Raw genomic sequence first — 24,280 nt, 5'->3', positions numbered from 1 at the left:
AGTCAGTGGTGGAACCTAACTACGTTTGCTCAAGTACTGTACTTAAGTACAATGTTGAGGTATTTTCTTTTACTTTACTTGAGTATGTCCTGTTTCAGTATTCTTACGTCAACTCCACTACATTTCAGAGGCAAATATTATACTTTTTACTCCACTACAATTATTTGAAAACGTTTATTACTTCATTATTATTATTACAAATTAGCCACTTCAGCATAATTTTACTTCAGCTATTTGAAAATAGCAGATCTACAAGCTCACAACGCGACGCGTCGTGAGCTTGTAGATCTGCTATTTTCAAAAGATTTTTATGCATTTAGAACATTTTTGAAATGGGACATTCTGCACAATGAATACGTTTTTTGGTACTTTAAGTATATAGATGCCAAAACTTTTGTAGCCTATTTTTACTCAAGGGAATTTTGAATAACAGAGTATTTTTACAATGTTGTATTGATGCTTTTTCCACCACTGGCTGAGTCAGTGTTTCCCATCCTGTGGGCCGGGGTCCCCTGTGGGCCCAAATAATTGGCAAAAGACTAAGACTGTAATGATAATATAACATTATTATAAAAAATGCATGAACAAAAACACATGGTATTTTTTCTTTAAACCCTTGGAAAATGTGTTCATTGTGATACTGATCAATAACAACTTAGAGTATACAGTGTTAGTTCCATTGATCCAGTCCGGAAACACAATCGATTGATTGCACATAAAAATAAACGTGCATGGTCTGAAATAGCGAACGCTTTTCGAGATTTTCAAGTGGGCCCTGATCTAAAAAAGGTTGGGAACCACTGTCTTAAGTTATACTTTGTCGTATTGCTTGATCTAAATTGCAGATCTACAAGATCACAACGTGTCCCAGTAGCCATTTTCATCAAGTGACATCGTCATACGACAAAGCATATTAAATCAAGATTTTTTCATTCTTTTTTCTTTTTCCACGATTTTTGTGACCCATTTTTTCACCCAGTGCCAATTGCCTAAACTGTAATCCTGGGCGCTACTCTCCCTCTGCCAGCCTGGGAGAGCCCCGAACTGAGCTCATGCTTCCTTCAATGCATTGAGGAGTGAGCAGGCCGCTTCTTATCACCCGACAGGGGGGAGTTTCCCTGGTAGGACGTAGCGCGTGGAAGGAACACGTTATTCCAACCAGTTCCTTTCCCCACCATCAGGCGCCCCGGCTGACCAGGAGGAGGCAGTATAGAGAACATGCAATACTTTTTTGTGAGGGTATCTACCCTGGGGGACACGGGGAGAACAAACTCCACACAGAAAGGGGCCGTGAGCTTGTACAGTAGATCTGCTATTTTCAGCATGTGACACTGTCATACGGCGGAGCAAAATATCAATCCGGGAACGCATCTGTGTCATTTAGATTTTAGCTATAACCACTATTTTATACTTTGGCTATTAAAAAATAGCAGATATGCAAGCTCATAGCTCGACACCGAGTGCTGCGCTATGAGCTTGTACAGTAGATCTGCTATTTTTTTTAAATCATGACAATTTGTGCAAATCTTTGAATATATATTCTTTTAAAGCGAACATTTGCAACTCAAATCTTTGCCTCTGGGGGTCCATGGAACAAAATATTTTGAGATCGGGGTCCGCGACCAAATACATATAATTTTGGGGGTCCTTGACAAGTTTGAGAACCACTGATAGTATAGCAACATACGTTTTTTAGATTTGTAGATGCTTTCCTGGATTGATTGGGTTAAAAGCCTATAGGAGATGCGTACAGAGGCACAAAGGCTGAGAGAATTGGCTGAGGGGGGGAAACAACCAATAGTGAACAGGAATATGAGTTATGAGGTTGGAATATAAAATACCCCACATTCTGTATTCCATCATTCATTCCCTTTTCTTTGCCTTTGTAGCTTCACCCAGAGACTTCGTATTACATGTAATTCTGCACTTTTTCTTCTTCCTTTTCTTGTATTAAACCGGACTGTGAGAAATGGCTACATACTACACACGCAGATAGCATCAATAGGACTATAGACAGAAGGGAATAGGGTGAGATATGAGACAGGGAGATGGGGTGAGCAGGCGGGGGAGGCCTGGTGAAATAGAGATATTGAGCAGTGGTGGTAACTAAGTACATTTACTCAAGTACTGTACTTAAAGGAATAGTTCACCCAAAAAAGTACTTATTTTCTATCAATTACACAACTCATGAAGGCTTGAATTCAAGGATATTGTTTTGCGTTTCCGGTAGGAGACTCAAAGGAGACTCTGTTTTCCTACCGGAAACACAGCCGATCATCAAATTATTGACTGAAAATATCCATGAATTCATGTGTTGTGTAATTGATAGAAAATAAGTAATTTTTTGGGTGAACTACTCCTTTAAGTACAATTGTGAGGAATGTTTTACATTACTGGAGTTCAGTCAGATAACTCACAAATAGATTGAACCAATATTATAGAACGAATAGATTGAACTAATATTATAGAATGAGAATACAAGTGTGGATGTAATATTTCATCTTGGCGTTCAGCCTCTGTTAAATTTTTCTCCCTGCTCAGCACAATTAGACAACCATCATTAACCATTAAGGGAGCAGGGAGATAGATATACAATAACAACCCCCCATGGGGAACAGAACTAATAGCAGAGCCCACTGGTGGTGCTGGGGTGGCGGTGGGAGCAAACAGCCGCATAACAACAAACCAGGGCAGATACAGCAGAAGGAACGCAGATTTAGGTGAGCTTAATAACCCGCCCAATTGGACAGCTGATTGCCACGTCAGTGTATGACGTATGGGTCCTGCATAACACATACCCCCACATAGTAATGAGCAGTGTAACCTCTCGAGTATATACTGCCTGAACTAACCTCGCAAGCTACGTATTATTACTTCCAATTTTCAGTAATTTTAAAGAGCTTTTAAAATAGCCGATCTACAAGCTCAAAGCAACGTGAAGTATCTAAAGTGTGGACACACCGACGCATTGTGAGCTTATAGATCTGCTATTTTCAAAGGATTTTTATACATTTTATATTTGAAAACTTCTGAAATGGAACCTTCTGCACAATGAGTACTTTTACTTTTGGTACTTTAAGTAAATTAAAGTAAGTGAATGCCAATACTTTTGTACTTTTACTCAAGTAAATTTGTAATATCAAACTTCTACTTGTAACAGACTATTTCTACAATAGGGTATTGATACTTTTACTTAAGTAAAACTAAATTAGTACTTCTTCCACAACTGATATTGAGGAACAATGGGGGAGGTTTGGATGAAATAGGCAGAGCTACATGCACACAGATCAGGCTTTCGCTGTAAAGATGTTCATTCCATCTGGAGTGCCAGTCTGTCAGTGTTCATTAGTCCTCAGGAGACCCGGGCTTTTCCGCCAGACCACCTGCCGGCCTGCCAGACAACAAATCCTTACCCAAAAGGCTACAGCTGGCAGCATGTTGAATATTATTTGAACTTGTGATATCAATTGAACCCCAGCGTATCGACTCCACTGCACTCTTAACTGAGCAACACCTTTCATCCTCCTCAGCCTGTGCTACACCTCTCAGTGACGCATCTTCAAATACCTCAACTTGCAGCTAAAATTTGTACTAGAGTTGTTCCGATATGCCATAGGTGATTTCTGCCTCTGCCTGCAGGGGGGGTGGCAAAGGAAATATATGAACATAATGTTTTTATATACTGTATGCAAATATGTTCGAAATTGTCCGCCTGCATATACTGTATGTCTCTACATACAGTACATGTACATATACATCTATGTAGGCCTATGTGGCATATATGACATATGTAAGCTATATTTAAGACATATATTTCCTACATATCCACATATGCACATATATGAACCTGAATATGGCATAAATGCAGTATATATTCTGCGTTTACTTGCCATATATTGGCAAAAAAAAAGTATAATTAAAACAATAATTATTAAAAAAAATCATCCAGCCATCAGGGGGTGGGGGGGGGGCAATTGCCCCCCCAATAAAGTTATTATTGTATGTCCCCATCTCACCTTGTATAGATATAAAGTTATCCACCATGTTGATTGAAGTATGACAAGCAATCAAGTTACTCTCCTGATTTCACAGTGCTTCTGGTCATCCTTTATTGCTCGTTGCCCAGCTGTCGCCAACAGTACAGCAGAACTTTGGATGGTTGGTTGGTACACACTGTAAATCTTTTGAATTTGTCTGGTTTAATTGACTATTTTGAACGTATTGAAAACAGTACCCATCTGCTCCCCTTCTTTGAACGTGAAAACACAGAGACAAAGAATCTTTGTAAGTCTGCTAGGCCCATCACTGTTCCCAATAGTAAGTAAGTAGCCTTGGGAAACAACTGTTCCAGAGCCATGTGACCCATGCCAGCGGCTTCGAATGCTATCAATGCATTGAATGGGAGATTATCACGTTTTATCAGACCTTTGAATGGGCGAGTAGGCGACCAGTAGGCGCGATTTAGACCTACCCGCGATTTGTCAGACCATTCATGGGGCGTAATCAGGAGCTACTGACCTACTTGGAGGCGGAGCAGTCCCCACAACAATATTTACGATTCTGTGCCTATCGGTACATAACTCGAACGGCGCTGAGTCTGCACAGGCGAACGTCACACCGGGTGACAGTTCGCCTGTGACTGCGCGCCTCCGTCATGGTCCGAAACCAAAACCGAAACTGAACTATTTAAGTCATCTCCGTTGGTAGGTCAGTATGTCTTGATAACACCCAATGAATGGTCTGATAAATCGTGGGTAGGTCAGTATGTCGGCTATTTCGCCCATTCAAAGGTCTAATAAGAGGTGATAATGTCCCATTCAATGCATTGATAGCATCCGAATCGGGTGCCCATGCAAGCTATTTGAGTGCACAAGAGTTGGGAAAGGTCCGGAAAAGACACGCTGTGATTGGCCAGTAGTCACTTTGAGCAAACACTCACCCAAAACATGATCGCCGCTGAGTCGGCTCAAGCTAACTTTGCAACGTTCTCCGCGGCGACTCGCTCGCTTTAGCTCGCTCGGCGGTGTCTCTCGTAGTTCATGTTGGCTCGCCTCCGTCGCGGTCAAAAACTATACTTTATCGGTGAAAAAACATTGTCCGCGGTTGTTGGAAAAACAGTAGCGGCATGCTTTTAAATAATATTCAACGTGCAAATTACAAAGTACATTTTCTTTGCAATATCAATGCATTACTGTATTGAAATTTTGACATTTTCCAAAATCAAAATGACATTTTCAATAAATGTAGCGGAGTGAAAGTCAAAAGTATCCAACAATACAAAAACTCAAGTACTCAAGTACAGACACTCAAAAATGTACTTAAGTACTCAAGTAAATGTACTGTGTTACTGTCCACCACCGGGCAGCAGACGAAATGAAATGATTCGCTATAGTGTTCTCTTCTCTCAGAGCGTGAGCATGCCACCACATTACATGCTAACCAGAGGGTTTATTAATTTCAACATGTAAATATAATTCATTGACCATATCTCACCTTTTATTTGTCAGATCTGTTATCTGAGGCGCTCATAAATCTCTGTAATATTTTGTGCTGTGCTCCCAGAGTGTCCTGTTCATGGGGAAAAGGAGCGGCAGGATTTATGAAGGCTCCCAGACAGAGAGGATGAATGATGGAGGCGGTAATGTAATGAGATACAGGAAGGAACGGTGAGCTCAGCTCTGCTAAGCCCTGCGTCTATCTGCTGCTACCCATCTCTGTCCAGTAAGGACACGTACACGCACAAAGCACGCACGTACTGACACACGCACACACGCACATACTGACGCACGCATGCATGCATGTATGTATTACTATACTACTATACTCGTGTGACCATCAAAACTTTAGCATTGAAGGAAAATGGTCCTCAGATTGTCTATTTCTCAAATGTTACTATACATTTGACCTAAGTATAGTAATCCAAGCACACACACACATGCGCACGACACACATCCATAATTTTTTTTACATAGAAATGAATGGAATTATTATTTTAAAAAACAGCGTATAAAACAGGCTTCAAAGTCCATATGTAATTATTACACACTGCCAACTGTTGTGTATGCCACTTAAGTCCTATAGCAAAAAAATAATCAGTCTACAAGCTCACAAGGCATCGCAGTGTGACCCATTGTGAGTTTGTAGATTGGATATTTGCATGATTCATGAACAGAAATTTTTAATTACATTTTATATGCCCAAAACAGGGACGCCCGGTTGAAAGTTAACTGCTGTTCTGAATATGAGAACCAGACACTGAGAAAAGACCAGTCTTTTATTTACTTGAGTGTCTGGCTGAACTCAAGTCCAGCCAGACTTGAGTTCTGTCTCTGAACTGTCCACACAGCACATGCAGCAATATGTACTGAAACTCAAACCCAGCTCTTCCACTGGCTTTCCTGCACTGCATGTTGTGGCTTTAATTACCCAGGGACAGATTTGGAAAGGTGTCCTCTGTCCTCTGGATGTGAAACAGGATTCCATAATGAGCGTATAAATCATCCCACTGCATTTATTCATAGCTGCCGCGTTATTATTTAGGCGTATATTGACAAGACTCTGGCAGGTGGTTTATATATTTTTTTCTCTCTCGTCGTCTCCCCCCTCAACCTCTCTCGCCACGAGCATGCTTCTGAAAGGTTATTATAGTTGTTGTGTGATCGATGCAGAAAGCCGCGGGCCATGCAATGATCCAGCCCACTGCGTCTCCTCTGCCACCCCCTCACCCCCCCCCCCCATTACCTGTCCTTGCCTTTCGTTCTCCTGCACTGCTGCACTGCATGGCGGAAAAGGCCAGGAGGTTAACATGGGTTGTTATCCATATATCTGCAGATTGAAAGTCATCAGGCTTTGCTATACTGAGCGGGGAAGATCGTGTGTGTGTGTGTGTGTGTGTGTGTGTGTGTGTGTGTGTGTGTGTGTGTGTGTGTGTGTGTGTGTGTGTGTGTGTGTGTGTGTGTGTGTGTGTGTGTGTGTGTGTGTGTGTGTGTGTGTGTGTGTGTGTGTGTGTACTTGTATTGCTATACTTATGTGAGGGCCAAATGTCCCAACAAGTATAGTAAATACGAGAAATAGACATTGTGAGGAGGACCATTTCCCTGGTCCTCACAAGATAAATGGAGTTTTCCCTATTTTATACTTGGTTGTAATAAGGTGAAGTCACACACCGCAGAAATAGCAGATCTACAAGCTCACAACGTATCGTTATTTGAAGCATTGTGAGCTTGTAGATCTGCTCTTTGTCTGCTATTTGTCTGCTATTCTCAATGCCATCCTAAAATGCAAATACAAATGCAAATGTGTGTGTGTGTGTGTGTGTGTGTGTGTGTGTGTGTGTGTGTGTGTGTGTGTGTGTGTGTGTGTGTGTGTGCGCGCGCGCTTGTGCATGCGTATGCTTGTGTGTGCATATGCTTGTGTGCATTTGCATGCTAATGTAAAATGGAAGCTGCAGTTCCACATGAAATGCATGTTCCATATATCTCTGCAGCACCAATCCTTGTTCCGGCCAACTATACCGTCACATGAGCTGCGGAAGCTCATGCAATAAACAGAAAACAATGCTTCTGTATATTGATTTACTAACTTTAGACATGATTTACATTTGCATTTTGATGCATCTCTAGTTTTCATGGGTCAAATATCCGCTCAAGATCTGTGCCTCCGGCAGTGGTATATTATTGACCCTTCCTATTCACTCCCATGAGTTATGTACAGTTTCTTGGCATATACTGTACTGTGTGCAAGAAACTGTAGCAGCTGTTGATGTGTGTGCTTTTATGGACTAGTCCAGGTCTAGTTGGAGCAGTTGTGGATGTGAAACCTTGTATCTCCATATTTAATGTTTTCTTTTTTTGTAAATTAATGCCCTACTTCAGTGGTTCTCAAACGTTTAGTGCCAAGGACCCCCAAATTTATATATATTTGGCCGCAGACCGGACCCCCATCTGAAAATGTTTCAATATTTTTATATAAGTAAAAAAGTAAATATAAGTTTAAAAAAAGAAGCTTGCAGCACAGCACTAAGTGACACGCTGTGAACGTGTGCTTCTGCTATTTTTTAATAGCCGACGTATAAATTATGGATAAAGTGGTTTTGACTGTGTTAAAATGACCCCCTGGAACCCCAAGGACCCCTAGGGGTCTCCGGAACCCAGTTTGAGACCCACTGCCCTACATCGTCACACTACAGTGTCACACAAAAGTAGCAAAAATTGTAACGCTTTGTGAGCTTGTAGAGCTTGTTATGGCCTGGCTCCAAGGCCACAACAAAAAAGGGGAAACGACACAGAGGTATGGCATAAAAATAAGTGCTTCTTATTAACAAATGATTTTAAATGATTCAAAGATAAAGTGACTGATTTCAACTGAACATAATTAAAGGTAACATAAACAGAAGGTGCCGTTCAGTGTGAACGCTCCAGGGGCTTGAGGAGGACTGAGATGATAAAGCTTCACAGAGCAGGGATCTTTATAGTGTCTGAGGAGACAATGGCCAGGTGTCTCCCCTTCCACTGATCGTCTCAGACTCCACCCTCCAAACCAGCACTGCAATGGAATCTGGTTAGGCAGTTAAAGGCACACACACACACACACACACAGAACCCTAGCAAAGGTCCCAGAGGGCCGTCACAAGCTTCAATATGTTTGCTGTTTTCTTTTACATTTAGTGAAAGTGCGGGTTTTAGATATTGATTCAATGAAAAACATTAACACATTGACTAAATAATAACTGCATAGGATCCATAGGAACACAGGTTCTTTCTTTTTTTCTTCTTTTTTTTCCGTTTCCACCACTGTTGCCAGATTTTGTGAGAGAAGTAAGCAGCCAGGTCTATGAAAACAAGCGCAAAAGAAGCAACTAGGCTACATGACCACGTTAAACCTATTCTTATGCCTACATACTAGAGATGCGCGGATCGCGGTTTTAGCCGCGGTTGCCGCAGTTAACCGCAGTTTGGGTGGATTCGGGTCAATCAAATATAATTATTAATTAATAACGGATAAACCGCGGGTGAAATATTGGCGGTAAATAAATTTATGACATCTAATATATCTATCCATAAAATAGCTAAATCTCTGCGTGCTTGTGTCTGTGTGAGTGTGTAGAGCAGCCTCTGTTCGATGCGATCACAAAATGCATTGATTTAGCCTATGGAATGTCGGTGCGTCTTTTTTCATTTTTTTAAACCGGTGCTGCTCTAGCCTGGGACCGGACGAATCTGCGAGTGTAAAAAAAAATTTGCACTCTGCGATTTGGGTCTGGCACCGCTCCATAGAGAATCCATTTCCTGCTCCAGAAGACGTGGGTGACCAATCAGGGCCCATGTATTCGAATATGGGAGACTGTAATTGGTAGTTGGTTGTAGGTCTAACCAATTGCGTCGAGGGCCATTGTTTTGATCCCGCCCCTTGGGAAAAAAAAACTTCCTCATGGAAGCGCCAGACTCATATCCACGCAGTGATATAGTCTGGCTACGCGAGGCTAGTGCTGCTCTGCTGCGCTGAACATACAGACTCTGTATGTTCAGCGCAGCAGAGCAGCACCGATCGCATCGCACAGCTAATACTAAAACTAACGGGAATACCAGAAAATAATAATATTTTGACATACGGGAAAAACGGTTGGTGCGGATGCGGATATTTAACCCATTAAGACCTGAAGCCGATTCTACATGTCTCCTAAATCCCAACAGTATTCTGAAAAACGTATGTTTCTATATCAGTGTTGCTCAATATTTTTCATGTCAAGGACCCCCAGAATGATATGTATTTGGCCGCGGACCCCCATCTCAAAATATGTTGTTCCAAAACCCCCAGAAGCAAAGATTTGAGTTAAAAATGTTCGCTTTAAAAATATATATATTCAAAGATTTGCACACATTTTCACTATTTTTCAAAAATAGCAGATCTACAAGCTCATAGCGCGGCACTCGGTGCCGCGCTATGAGCTTGTATATCTGCTATTTTTGAATAGCCAAAGTGTAAAATAATGCTTTTTAGCTCAAATAAAAAAATTACAGATGCGTTCCAGGTCTTAATGGGTTAAATTGGATAATATAATTATTGCGGTTGGATAACGGGCGGATCATTAATTTGTACATGCGGATTCGGGTGACGTGAGAGGCCATCCGCGCATCTCTACTACATACTGTATACGTCATGTCCTAGTATGAGTGAGTAGGGGAAGGGGATCAACATCACGTGATTCCCTTGTTTGACCCGGCAAAAACCTGGATGTGTGTCTCAAAAAATATGATTATTGGCAGAATCGCGGAAAGTTTAGAATATTTGGCGGTCCCGTTTTTTCACAAGACCGGTGGTTGTTGCAATTACTTGCACTACAATACTTCACCATATGTTGCGCTATGACAAAAGGAACCCATAAAATGTAACAATGTGTGCGTTCCATATTACAATTCCAATTGTGAAAGCTGTGTTATTTCACCCGGAAAAGGAATGGCGGATTCGGCCACGCCCCGAAATACTCATATGTGTGTCTCAAAGAATATTCATTGGCTATTTGAAAATAGCCGATCTACAAGCTCTCGACGCGGCGTATTTGCAGATCTGCTATTTTCAAAAATATCTTGAAAAGTATATTTGGAATTACTTCTGATGGGGGTCTGCGGAGAAACACATTAATTTGGGTGTCCTTGACATGCAAATGTTTGAGACCTGGTTTAAACAGCAATCCCAATTTATTTTAAGCAAGCCCAAATAACTACGCAATCCCCCAAAACGCAACCCGCAACTACTAATATTTACAAGCAGATACATAAAAACAAGCCCAAACTCGCTTATAACAAGCAGACATGGCAACACTGGTTTCCACCTAGCAGCGGCGACATGCAGGGGTGAATGTCTTCCCAGGCTCAAACAGCCACAGGGAACAGAAACATTGGTTTGCTGTAATCATGATGAATCTCCCACCATGTCAGAAGTATAGCTCTTTATATGGCTGATGAATGAGTGGGTTTTAATTACTTATTGAAATGGGATGCTCATCAGGTTGTTTACACCATGGCAAGCCAATCCAGGCCTGGAGGGTCACGTGCAACGCATACAACTCAATCACTGCACGTACTGTATGGACGTGGTCATTTGTACCAGAGAAACTTTCCCTCTTGGTATGTTTCTTTTTGCCCATATACATTTTCACAGATCTAAAAGTTCAGCATATTAATTAAAGCTGCATTATAGGCTATAACTTCCCTATTATATACCCCGGACTTGAACCTTGGTCTCCTACGCAAGTGCTGAAATTTGACCTTCAGGTCAAGAGTTGTGTCAAACCAGAAACAGGATCATGTCAAAGGTTGTGTCCTCAGGATCTAAATGTCTCAATAGAAGAGCAGGGAGACCAAATACAACCACCCCAATTGTACAAAGTGATGTTGTATTAACATAATCTGCCATACAGATTGGACAAACTAACATACACACACACACACACACACACACACACACATACATACAAAAAAAGAATAATAAAGCGTTAATGAATTAGCACGCATTACTGTTCTAGTTTTGTACCTTGTTTGCATGTATGTTTCTTAAGGCCAACATGCTTTGAGCAACTGGTGTCGACCGACGCGTTGTGCGCCTAAAGTTATATCAAAACGACCAAAGAATTTTTCGGCGAGTCTCAGAGAGCACAAACGCTCAAACCTCAGAATGTTGTGAGACTCGTAGTGCAACACGTCGGTCGACTCGTTCAAAGCACGAATTGGCCTTTACTATGACAGTTTTTTCTATGTGCCAGACATTAAAGTCCTGGTGAAATGGGTTTTTCGGTCATTTCATTTTGAAGTTTCAGTCTGAAACGGCCTCGCAACCAATCAGAAGGTCCCATGGAATCTCTCTCACTGCAGCCATGTGCCGCAGAGGGCTAGTGTTTGTAGCATGCCGGCTCAGGGAGAGAGAGACGGACAGTGTGAAGCATGTTTGCTTATTTCTAACCTATGATACACATATTTTAGTGTGCTGATTAAGTTTTAAAAATTAAAAATTAAAATCAGGTGTGTTTAGAGAACGTGAGCTATGGGAATCAAACGGGTGAATGTCATCACGCAGTACGTTCGCGTACTGGAATAATTAAGATTGGCCTTTTAGGGACTTTTGATATTAAAATATGACCACGAATATGCCCTTAAAGTGTGAAAAACATATTTGTCATTTGAAAACTGCCAGAGCTGTCTCCTGTGAATCTCCTTTGTTAACTTCTTTACACAATTGCTGCTTCATATAAGCTTTAGCGACACTAGAGGACCACCCCATCCACTGCACATTTACTACTGTATTCTGTATTCTTACCATACAGATTGATTACAATGTTTTATTCATTAAAATAAGTACGGCATTGCAGCTTTGATTGTCTTTTTTTGTATTAATACATCAGTTTTATAGATACCCAAGAGGACAGACTGCAAAGTCTTTCAGACATTTTAAAAAGGCAAAACACACGTGTTTGCAATACTGCATATCAAAAGAACGATACACAATGGGCCTCATTCATGAAACAATCATGTTTGATGGTTAGGTCTGCTTACAAACATTGCCCGTTTCGGTATCTTTTATTATGGTTTTCCATTAAAAATGCATGCTAATGAGGAGTCAATAATTGACTTAGAATACAACGTGCAAACAGAAAGTACACCCCTGGTTCAGTTTGAATCATAAACAGCATCCCACCACCTCCACCTTGAGGGATTCTAACAAAATATAAACAAATTAACTATAACACAATGAATAAATGAAAAGACATAACAACACAGCACATTAAACATTCATGTTATTAATTTATGTATACACATACACCAAAACTCACACATGAACCCACTCCTTCACACTTTTAGTTAGTCAGAGTGTAAAATCTTCTGTTACACAAAATATATATAATATATCTATGCATAAATACAGGTATCTATAATTATACAGTACAGAACATCTCCACAGAGCATATACAGTATGTGGGTACATGTGTACATACATGGGTACATGTGTCTGCTCATAGTATACACACACATACCACTTGCATATATACCTTCACACATTATGCAAATATTTATATTCATATAAGCAGATTTATCAGAAGAAACCTGTAGGCTACTGTGACGCTGTTCAATCCCATGTAAGTCATTAATTATTTATAATTCACTACTGTTCATATACTTTTGATAATTTGAAATTTATTTTTAGGGTTGTTTCCTGAGTATGGGAATATATGAGTGATATATGATAGCCTTTCAAGTAGATTAGTTATATTCAGGATTTTATTCAAACTAAAGTGCAACATCAGGAAATGTATCACAATCCACATTTTGAAGAACACATAATCTTGTGGCATAACAACAAGATCATATGATATGTTTATTTATAGATGTGTTGGAATCCTGGATCCAAACCAATGGGTTTAATGTAGCGTTGGAACCGAACATTACATCAATATCCTGTTAACACTGTTCCAAATTCCATTATCCTTGAACAAGCCCAGAAAGCATGAAATTACTATACATACAGTATCTTCTTTATCTATTGCCTCTGTGGTGGGCATCATGTGTGAAGAAGGCATTACACTTAAATGGCTTCTATACTTAGAACCACCTTATTCCTTTGGGTCTTAACTCAACCTATTGGCCTGGTGGCAGATACAGTATAGTGTAAATTTGATATTAACAATAGAAAAACTGTCCATCTTTAAAATGTGGATGAGATACAAAGATGACTACCAAAGGTTTTATAAAGTAGACAGGGTGTCTGTCTGTCTGTCTTTATTTCAGAGTTGAAGTTAAGAATCAGACCTAAAATCAGTAGTCAAAGAATGATAAATGATTATTTTTGCCATTTATTGTAATATTACTGTGACACCACACCTGTGACAGAGCAATCTCTTTAACTATTGTTTCATTATTATGGCTTAATTATTGTTTCACATGATACATTTATAATTTATTTGTGTCACAGCAAAACACTGGTGATATGCAGGTAACTTTCCAGGAGGGGCGAAATCCCAAAACGGCGGTGACTGCATGCTGACCAACTGTGTATTGGGTAGAAAATACTGGAGACTTCCTCTTTAGTTCAAGCTTTATTGATAACACAAGACCGCCACAGTCTCGATATGTCGGCTGTAGGTAGGCCTTTACCAAGTCAAATTTCAAGTATACCATCTTTGTTTTTTAGCTCATCAGTTGTCAGCATTGACAGCATTAGAAAATTCTTGCTTTCACTACTTTTGAAAATGATGTTTGCATGACACAAAATGTATCTATTTCAGAACTTGAAGAGCTTTGCTCCATAGCTTATTTGCACACCCACTGTGCATCCAATTTAGGACAGTTGGCATTCATCATCTGGTATACACCTGGGGCACAAAATCAAGGGACTCGGCATGTTTGGATTTGCGTAGGCTCTTTTCTCAAGAACAAAAGTTGTGTCAATGAGGCCCTTGACAGTGAGTGAGTGATGCTGCCAGAGTTGTTTTTGTGTGTTTTGAGTGATTGTTTTTTATAACCAAAATGTATCTTATCTGTCAGATCAACTATAAGTATATAACCCCAACAAAACAATACGCATTCTGGTACCGTTCCGTCACAGCTGCAATGATGTTGTCATAATTATCTTAAATCTACAAAGACGACTGATCACCGTGCTGTCGCAGTTTGTACGGCGCTTGTTCAGCATCATAACACGATAGATGAAGTTCAATAACTATATCATCTGTTCAATGAGAAACATGGAGGTTCAGGCATTAACAATACCTTCTGTTCGACTTTTCCCCCTCCCTCTAATTATTGAAACATTCAACTGCCAGCTGCTTCGGTAAATGTGAGTGATAAATCATGGCACTGAACACGTCAAACATGAATGCTCTGTAATAGCAAAACATGAAATTACTAAAATGTACTAATATATTATTTAATTATTCCATTGACTCCAAGCCCATACTATTGTAACACACTGCCCTGAAAGCTTGTCTTTGATCTAAGTAGCCTGAGGGTAACTAAGGAAGGTGTTGCTCCTTTTGTTAGGGAGATAAAGGGTCCCGAACCGTTTGTCTTTGAGCGGTGGTTTGTAAAGGTTAAATACGGCTTAAAAGATAGTTCGGGGGAGATGGAAGGGAGGACTGAGCAGAGGAGGACAGGGCTATGGATCTTCTGGGGGTTTTGATGAAACTAAGGGCTTGGGGGACAGCACAAAGAAGAGAAGAAAGCGTGTTTGTATTTCCTGCTGTTGGATTTTCACGATAAATGCAGGTCTTACAGCTTCACCTAGATGAATGGGATTTGTCTTTTCTATTTTCTATCATACCGTGATGGCGCAATAACTGGATTAACAGAATTGTCAAACTAGATCAGTGGTCTTAAACATTTTAATTTCAAGGACCCCAAGTCTGACAGACATTAGACCACGGACCCCCGTTTGATACAATTTTCTATCTCTGGGACACCAATCTACACTATAAAATCCCAACAGTGAGAGTGTACAAATGGAAACAAAAGTTAGATTTATACACTCTCTCAGTTGCAGACCCGTAACTCCTCAAGGACCCCTGGGGGTTCCGGGACCGCAGATTAAGAACCACTGAACTAGGCATAACTGAAATAATAACAGTGTCTTAAGGATGAGAAGAGCAACTATTAATACAGAAGGTAAAGAGAAGATAAAGAGAGGAATACTGAGGACTGATGTGTTCAGAAGCCCAGGGGGTGAGGGGCCACCACTCCTCCGTTGTCCACCATGGCTGTGGAGATGGCCCTCAGGTTCTGGAAGATCTGCCTGGACTGACTAGAGCGCAGGGACCTGACGTCCCGTATGATCCTGTCATGGGACTCAATGCACCAGGTCTCACACAGCATTTTCTCATGCTGTGCCGAAGGGTGGCCTTGACTCAGAGAACGAGACGCCCTTGACAGGACGACCACCATGGCATACAGGTCAATGGCGCAGTCAGCCACTCTCGTCAACACAAACTGTTCATCAACGATCCTCTTGCCATGTTTGACCAGCAGCTCTTCGATGACACTTCCAAATTGTTCAATGGCCTTTACCGTCAGTTCTCCACTTTGTGCCAACTCTGGGTGCACAGTCCCCTGCAGTGTCATCCCTGTGCCCAAACCTGCCTTCCTCCTGGCTCTCTTGCTGATCTCCCCTACCAGCAACCCAACATTTCCCAGAGGGTTCTGCAAGGCCTTTTGTAAGCTCTTTAGCTGATGTCCAGCACTCTGGAAGCCATTGAGAGCTACAAACAGCCTCAGGATGTCATTGGTGCCCTCGAAGATCCGGAAAATCCTTAGGTCTCTCATCACTCTCTCGACTCCAGCGTCCTTCATGAAGCCCATGCCGCCCATAACCTGGATACACTCGTCGGTCACTGTCCACGCCGCCTCGGAGGCAAAGATCTTGCTGATGGCCGCTTCAATCTGGAAATCGGTCGCCCCGCTGTCCATGTTGCCACTGATCATGTAGGCCATCGACTCTGTGATGTACTGCAGCATGGCCATGCGGGCCAGCTTCTCCTGGATTGCTCCGTAGGTGTGGATCTTGTTCCCAAACTGGATCCTGTTGGCTGCATGGTCCACAGCTTTGCTGATGGCTCCCTTCATGGTACCTGAGAGGGCGGCGGCCATGCCGAAGCGCCCGTTGTTCAGGATGTTCATGGCCACCTTGAAGCCTCCGCCTACATCGCCCAGCACACACTGAGCGGGCACGCGCACGTTCTCGAAGTAGACCTCAGCTGTGTTGGACGCCTTGATTCCCATTTTCTTCTCCGGTGGGCCATGTGTGACTCCTCCAAAGCTCCTCTCCACGATGAGGGCAGTGATCTTGTCTTTCATCTCTCCTGTCTCAGGATCCTTCATCGGGGTCTTGGCAAACACTGTGAAGATCTCTGCCAGGCCTCCATTGCTGATCCAGATCTTGCCTCCATTAAGAGTGAAATACTTCCCACAGGGGGACTGGACAGCTGTGGTCTTAATAGAGGCGGCGTCCGAGCCACTGGCAGGCTCGGTCAGACAGAAAGCTGCTATGTGCTCTCCTGTGGCCAGCTTGGGCAGGTATTTCTCCTTTTGGGCGGGGTTGCCAAAAAGCAGGATGCCCTTGAAGCCAATGGACTGGTGGGCACCCAGAGTGATACCAACACCCAGGTCATACATGCCAACGATCTCGACCAACCTGGCATACTGTGTGTTGGTGAGGCCAAGGCCCCCCACGTCAACGGGCACTTGCAAGCCAAAGGCCCCCATCTCTTTCAGTCCCTCCATGGTGTGGTCCTCCACCTTCTCCAGGGCATCATTTTTTGCTGCGTCGTTCACCTCCTCAAAGAACTTCACAACAGGCCCCACCAACTCTCTAAGGAATTGTTCCTGCTCTTCATTCATAACTGAGGGGTAGGGGAATACTTGAGTTGTGGTGATCTGGCCCTTGAACATGTTGACAGCAAACGATTTAGATTCTGCACTGGCTGATTTCTTTGCCTTAGAACTGGCAGCTTCACTGCCCGTAGGTCTTGGCTTCTCCGACACCGCCTGTGTAGCTTGGCTTGTGTAAGGACGAGGACGGGCTGCGACCACAGCTTGTCCATGAGCCCGGACTGCAGAGCGAACAATGGTGCCACATAATGAGGAAGACTGGGTCACTTTACGAAGAAGCAACATGTTTTGTTTATTTGTTTACACTGGCCTGACTGATATAACATTTACTTTCTTAAATAACATTAGTGCTGACACCTTAAGTGTGTGAGCAGTATGTTTTGGGGGTATGAATGTAAGTTGTATGTCCCTGCTGTAGTGTCTAGTTGTTTTGCCTTTAAGAGTTGGTGTGTCCTTCCAGCACAGAGGTGCAGTAGGTTGTTCTGCTAATGTTGATGTTTCCTCTGTTGACATAAATGCGCAGATAATCAAATATGTGACCTGTGTAAAGTGACCACCCTGCCGCAAGCAAATTACCTAATGTCTCCGTATTAGACGTTTCTTTGACTACTAGGTAAATCCTCAACCGTTCTGACCTTGAATCTGCAATCTGGGATCTATTTATTTGTAATAACCTGTGCAGTACCCGTTGTCGATAGAACTATGATGTCATCAATATGATGTCAGTCATCACCATATTTGGACACTGTGGAAGCTGATCACTGGGTTTCACAAGAAAACGTATTTATCAGGGTATTTAACAAAGGGGTGGGGAAATAGATGCAGCCAAACTTAAATCATCTTCCCATTTGGGGTATTTTCATCAACAATCATCATTTAGTAGTGTCCCGCATAGGTTGCCTAAAAACAGAAAGAACAGCCCTTTAGTAACTTCAACTCAAATGTTTGGAAACAAGACCAGGAGACCTGGTTCTACCAGACCCAGAATAAATTCCTAGTACTTTATAAGGACTTCGTATGACGGACTTCGTATTACGTGTCAGCCTGTGTCCCTTTTATGCCCATGTATGGAGAAGAAAGGGTCCCTTTTATACAGCCGGTCTTTTTCGCCCATGTATGGACGAAAGGGGGCAGAGCCTCATGTAGGCCGACCCTCTGGGTCTGGCAAATAGTGGAGTGTGTGTCTTACCGCCCAACAGCGTCCCATGCAGAGGAAGAGTGAGCCTTACTGAGCTGAGGTGAGCTTCAGCATTTTATGGCCCAGGCTGATCAGAACCCAGGTGTCCTTACTTGGTAATCAGACACAGCAGTCATCATTTCGAGCTGATTGAGGAGGAATGCAGGTAGGTACCGCCCCTCAATCACTCTGCCTAGGGCCAACGTGGTCTGCAGTGCTGAACCTAAGCCAGTGCACACCTCTTACCGCTCACAGGATGCTGGTAAGAGCGGGCCCATAGAGACACTCCACAACATGTACAGACACATGTTGACGACGTAATGATGTCAGTCATGGCCAAATATGGAGGGACGGTGATGCTGAAAAAAACACAAAACGTGGTCAGATGGGTGGGTCACAAACACTTGGGGCCCTATCTTGCGCATCGCCTTACTCCTTATCCCTAAACTTATTAGCCATATTTTACTATTTTGAAAAACATTTTAAAATAGTTCAAATAGCCGATCTACAAGCTCACAACGTGTCGACGTAGATCGGCTAGTTGAACTATTTTAAAATATTTTTTCTAAATAGTAAAATATGGCTAATAAGATAGCCATATAAAAAGTTTAGCGATAAGGGGTAAGATAAGGCCCTTGGTCTGATCCTATTAATCAGAGTACTCCAGTATTGCCAAAATATGGAGTTCTTTGCGTGACGTCTGTGCCGCTGTACCAGTATAAGTGCTTGCGAGACGTGATCAATCTACATGGACTGTGGTGCGTTTCACTGAAATGTTGTGTTGGACGGTGCATCTTAAAGGAGTACCGAATATATTCCCTGCTGCCGTGGCAGTTAGGCACGAGGTGTACTCCTTTGGCGGCTTTTCTCCAGAACCTTTGCTCTGCGTGGCACGGGGATGCCCCCAGAAGGGTGCCTCAGTTGGCCCTTCTCCCCCGTTCCACCTGAAAGAGTCGCAACAGATCGATGTGCACGTCTTCAACACAGTGTCCTTAGGCTGGACGAAGTTTCCTCCCGTCACAACCGGAACATGTCCCGTTGAGGTTCCCTGCAACTGCGTGTGCCATGCTGCCGTGCTTATAGAGGACACTGTCTACATCTGGGGTGGAATTTATGATTTTGAGATAAAGGACAACGACGACAGGGTTAGCATCAACGGGTTCAGCACCAACATCCTTTTTGCCTTCAATGTCGACACCCACAGTTGGTTCAGGCCCAATGTTTCTGGGACCGCTCCAAGGGCGAGGTTCTGTCACTCGGCCTGTGCCTTGGGGAAGGTTATGTATATCTATGGAGGCAGCACTCTGACTGGATTAATTAATGACATCTTCAAGCTGGACACCGCCACAATGATCTGGTGTTTGATTAACAACAGTGGGAGACCGGCACCTGTTTCAGCATGTCACTCTGCCACCATGATCGGGTCAAATATGTTTATATATGGGGGTCGAGGGAACAACAATGAGATCTACAGCAACATCAGGGTGTTTGACACAGACACCGACTGCTGGGTGGCCACGCCTTCTAAAGCCCAGCTTCTTTCAGAAGGACACATGTCTCGTCCAGAAGGACGCATGTCTCATTCAGCCTTTGCCTACAATGAAGAGCTTTACATATTTGGTGGCTGCAACCTCCAAGGTCAGGAAGTGATCTTCAGTGATCTGTGGAAATTCAACCCAGAGACCTTCTCCTGGACGAAGGTTGAGCCCAAGGGGAATGGCCCATATAGGTTGATTATGTTGAGCTGTTGCATCGTGGGAGATCGCGTCATCCTCTTTGGACGATACAAAGCATTTACCCTCGATGATGGCCTATACATCTTAGATTTACGTCCCAGTCTGAGAACATTATGCAAGCTAGCCATTATTCAGCACAGCCTGGAGCACTGTGATATCACAATAACTGGATTAACTGAATTGTCAAACTAAATCAGTGGTCTTAAATATTTTAATTTCAAGGACCCCAAGTTTGATATACATTAGTCCACGGACCCCGGTTTGATACAATGTTCTATCTCTGGAACACCAATCTACACTATACCATCCCACCTGTAAGAGTGTAGAAAATGGAACCAAAGGTTAGATATGTACGCTCTCTGAGTTACAGACCCGTAACCCGGATGAGAAGAGCAACTATTAGTACAGAAGGTAAAGAGAGGAATACTGAGGACTGATGTGTTCAGAAGCCCAGGGGGTGAGGGGCCACCACTCCGTTGTCCACAATAGCTGTGGAGATGGCCCTCAGGTTCTGGAAGATCTGCCTGGACTGACTAGAGCGCAGGGTCCTGTCATGGGACTCAATGCACCAGGTCTCACACAGCATTTTCTCATGCTGTGCTGAAGGGTGGCTTTGACTCAGAGAATGAGACGCCCTTGACAGGACGACCACCATGGCATACAGGTCAATGGCGCAGTCAGCCACTCTCATCAACACCAGCTGTTCATCAACGATCCTCTTGCCATGTTTGACCAGCAGCTCCTCGATGACACTTCCAAATTGTTCAATGGCCTTTACCGTCAGTTTTCCACTTTGTGCCAACTCTGGGTTCACAGGGTGCACTGGGTGCCTGCAGTGTCAGCCCTGTGCCCAAACCTGTCTTCTTCCTGGCTCTCTTACTGATCTCTCCTACCAGCAACCCATTTCCCAGAGGGTTCTTCAAGGCCTTTTGTAAGCTTTGCTCTTTAGCGGATGTCCAGCACTCTGGAAGCCATGAGAGCTACAAACAGCCTCAGGATGTCATTGGTGCCCTCGAAGATCCGGAAAATCCTCAGGTCTCATCACTCTCTCGACTCCAGCGTCCTTCATGAAGCCCATACCGCCCATAACCTGGATACATTCGTCGGTCACTGTCCACGCCGCCTCGGAGACAAAGATCTTGCTGATGGCCGCTTCAATCTGGAAATCGGTTGCCCCGCTGTCCATGTTGCCACTGATCATGTAGGCCATCGACTCGGTGATGTACTGCAGCATGGCCATGCGAGCCAGCTTCTCCTAGATTGTTCCGTAGGTGTGGATCTTGTTCCCAAACTGGATCCTGTTGACTGCATGGTCCACAGCTTTGCTGATGGCCCCCTTCATGGTACTCGAGAGGGTGGCGGCCATGCCGAAGCGACCGTTGTTCAGGATGTTCATGGCCACCTTGAAGCCTCCGCCTACATCGCCCAGCACACACTGAGCGGGCAGGCGCATGTTCTCGAAGTAGACTTCAGCTGTGTTGGACGCCTTGATTCCCATTTTCTTCTCCGGTGGGCCATGTGTGACTCCTCCAAAGCTCCTCTCCACGATGACTTTCATCTCTCCTGTCTCAGGATCCTTCATCGGGGTCTTGGCAAACACTGTGAAGATCTCTGCCAGGCCTCCATCGCTGATCCAGGTCTTGCCTCCATTAAAAGTGAAATACTTCCCACAGGGGGACTGGACAGCTGTGGTCTTAACATATTCCCTGCCATGGACGGAGATCTCTGTCATTTCAAATCCAACCGTTCAGCGCCATTGACAGAGATCTCAGTCTTTTCCAAAAAAATATTGTTTTTGAAAATTACGCAAGAGGGCGCTCTAACGCAAATTAGCAATGATCCCTCGACGAACGAAGAAGGAATGGATGGAAGTGACGTCATCCCAGAAACGTCCCTTCTGTCCACTCCTATATTAGGATGTGTAGAAAAAACACTTCCAGCTCGGATTTTTTTTGGGGGTGAAAAAGAGCCATTTTCAACGGGCAATAGCAACAAAATGGCCGATCGCGGTAAAAGAAAAAGTGTTCCAGTGGATAGACGAGACCTTCCCCCACTTTTTGTTTACATCCGCATGCACGTCGTGGTTTCTGCGGCTCTCCAAAGATCATCAAAACAAGGCAAAGAATGCTGGCAGCAGCGGATGAATTAATTCAATAATACCTGGCAGGGAATGTGTTAATAGAGCCGCCGTCCGAGCCACTGGCAGGCTCGGTCAGACAGAAAGCTGCTACAGTATGTGCTCTCCTGTGGTCAGCTTGGGCAGGTATTTTTCCTTTTGGGCGGGGTTGCCAAAAAGCAGGATGCCCTTTAAGCCAATGGACTGGTGGGCACCCAGAGTGATGCCAACACCCAGGTTATACATGCCAACGATCTCAACCAACCTGGCATACTGTGTGTTGGTGAGGCCAAAGCCCCCACGTCAGCGGGCACTTGCAAGCCAAAGGCCCCCATCTCTTTCAGTCCCTCCATGGTGTGGTCCTCCACCTTCTCCAGGGCATCATTCTTCGCTGTGTCATTCACCTCCTCAAAGAACTTGACGACAGGCCCCACCAACTCTCTAAGGAATTGTTTCTGCTCTTCATTCATAACTGAGGGGTAGGGAAATACTTGAGTTGTGGTGATCTGGCCCTTGAACATGTTGACAGCAAACGATTTAGATTCCGCACAGGCTGCTTTCTTCGCCTTAGAACTGGCAGCATCACTGCCTGTAGCTCTTGGCTTCTCCAACACCGCCTGAATAGCTTGGCTTGTGTAAGGACGAGGATGGGCTGCGACCACAGATTGTCCATGAGCCCCGACTGCAGAGCGAATAATGGTGCCACATAAATGTGGAATACTGGGTCACTTTACGAAGAAGCAACATTATTTTTTTGTTTACACTGGCCTGACTGATATAACATTGACTTTCGTAAAGAATATTAGTGATTACACCTTAAGTGTGTGAGTAGTATTTTTTGGGGGTATGAATGTAAGTTGTATGTCCCTGCTGTTGTGTCCAGTTGTTTTGCCTTTAAGAGTTGATGTGCCCTGGGTGGGTTGCGAACACTTGGGGCCCTATCTTGCGCGTCACCTTACCCCATATCCCTAAACTTATTAGCCATATTTTACTATTTTGAAAAACATTTTAAAATAGTTCAAATAGCCGATCTACAAGCTCACAACGTGTCGACGTAAAATGTTTTTCAAAGTAGTAAAATATGGCTAATAAGATAAGCCATATAAAACGTTTAGCGATAAGGGGTACTATAGGGCCCTTGGTCTGATTCCTATCAATCAGAGTACTCCAGTATTGTCCAAATATGGAGTTATTTGCGTGACGTCTGTGCCGCTGTACCAGTATAAGTGCTTGCGAGACTTGATCAGTCTACATGGACTGTGGTGCGTTACACTGAAATGTTGTGTTGGACGGTGCATCTCAAAGGAGGGCCGAATATATTCCCTGCTGCCGTGGCAGTGAGGCACAAGGTGTACTCCTTTGGCGGGTACAACAACCTGAACGACCGGCACCAGATTGATGTGCACGTCTTCAACACAGTGTCCTTACGCTGGACGAAGTTGCCTCCTGTGACAACTGAAGGCGTTCCCGTTGAGATTCCCTCCAACTGCGTGTGCCACGCTGCCGTGTTTATAGAGGACGCTGTCTACATCTGGGGTGGAATATTCGATTTTGAGATAGAGGACAACGACGACAGGGTTACCATCAACGGGTTCAGCTGCAACATACTTTTCGCCTTCGATGTCTACACCCACAGATGGTTCAAGCCCAATGCTTTGGGGAAAGTTCCAAAGGCGAGGTTCAGTCATTCGGCCTGTGCCTTGGGGAAGGTTATGTATATCTATGGAGGCAGCACTCTGACTGGATTAATTAATGACATCTTCAAGCTGGACACCGCCACAATGATCTGGTGTTTGATTAACAACAGTGGCAGACCGGCACCTGTTTCAGCATGTCACTCTGCCACCATCATCGGGACAAAGATGTTTGTATATGGGGGTCG

The 24,280-nt window shown here is 43.6% G+C and overlaps 1 protein-coding gene and 1 pseudogene across 2 annotated transcripts; both read right to left on the bottom strand.

Moving 5' to 3' along the window:
- Window positions 1–15,692: 15,692 nt before the first annotated feature.
- LOC308077955 (very long-chain specific acyl-CoA dehydrogenase, mitochondrial-like) lies at window positions 15,693–17,468 on the bottom strand (the record flags this gene model as incomplete). The annotated part of the gene is made up of 1 exon (XM_080418979.1): window positions 15,693–17,468. The coding sequence occupies exon 1, from the start codon at window positions 17,427–17,429 to the stop codon at window positions 15,693–15,695; it is 1,737 nt and encodes a 578-aa protein (XP_080275105.1). The 5' UTR covers window positions 17,430–17,468.
- Window positions 17,469–20,724: 3,256 nt separating this feature from the next.
- Window positions 20,725–23,362, bottom strand: LOC308078978 (very long-chain specific acyl-CoA dehydrogenase, mitochondrial-like; annotated as a pseudogene). The gene is made up of 3 exons: window positions 23,358–23,362; window positions 22,443–23,028; window positions 20,725–21,988 (listed from the first exon to the last, which is right to left on the bottom strand). The product of its transcript is annotated as a very long-chain specific acyl-CoA dehydrogenase, mitochondrial-like (transcript).
- Between the last annotated feature and the right edge of the window lie 918 nt (window positions 23,363–24,280).

This window comes from Gymnoscopelus braueri, assembly GCF_963280865.1.
Source record: "Gymnoscopelus braueri genome assembly, chromosome: 22".
NCBI lineage: Eukaryota > Metazoa > Chordata > Actinopteri > Myctophiformes > Myctophidae > Gymnoscopelus > Gymnoscopelus braueri.
This window is presented reverse-complemented; position numbering and strand designations above follow the sequence as displayed.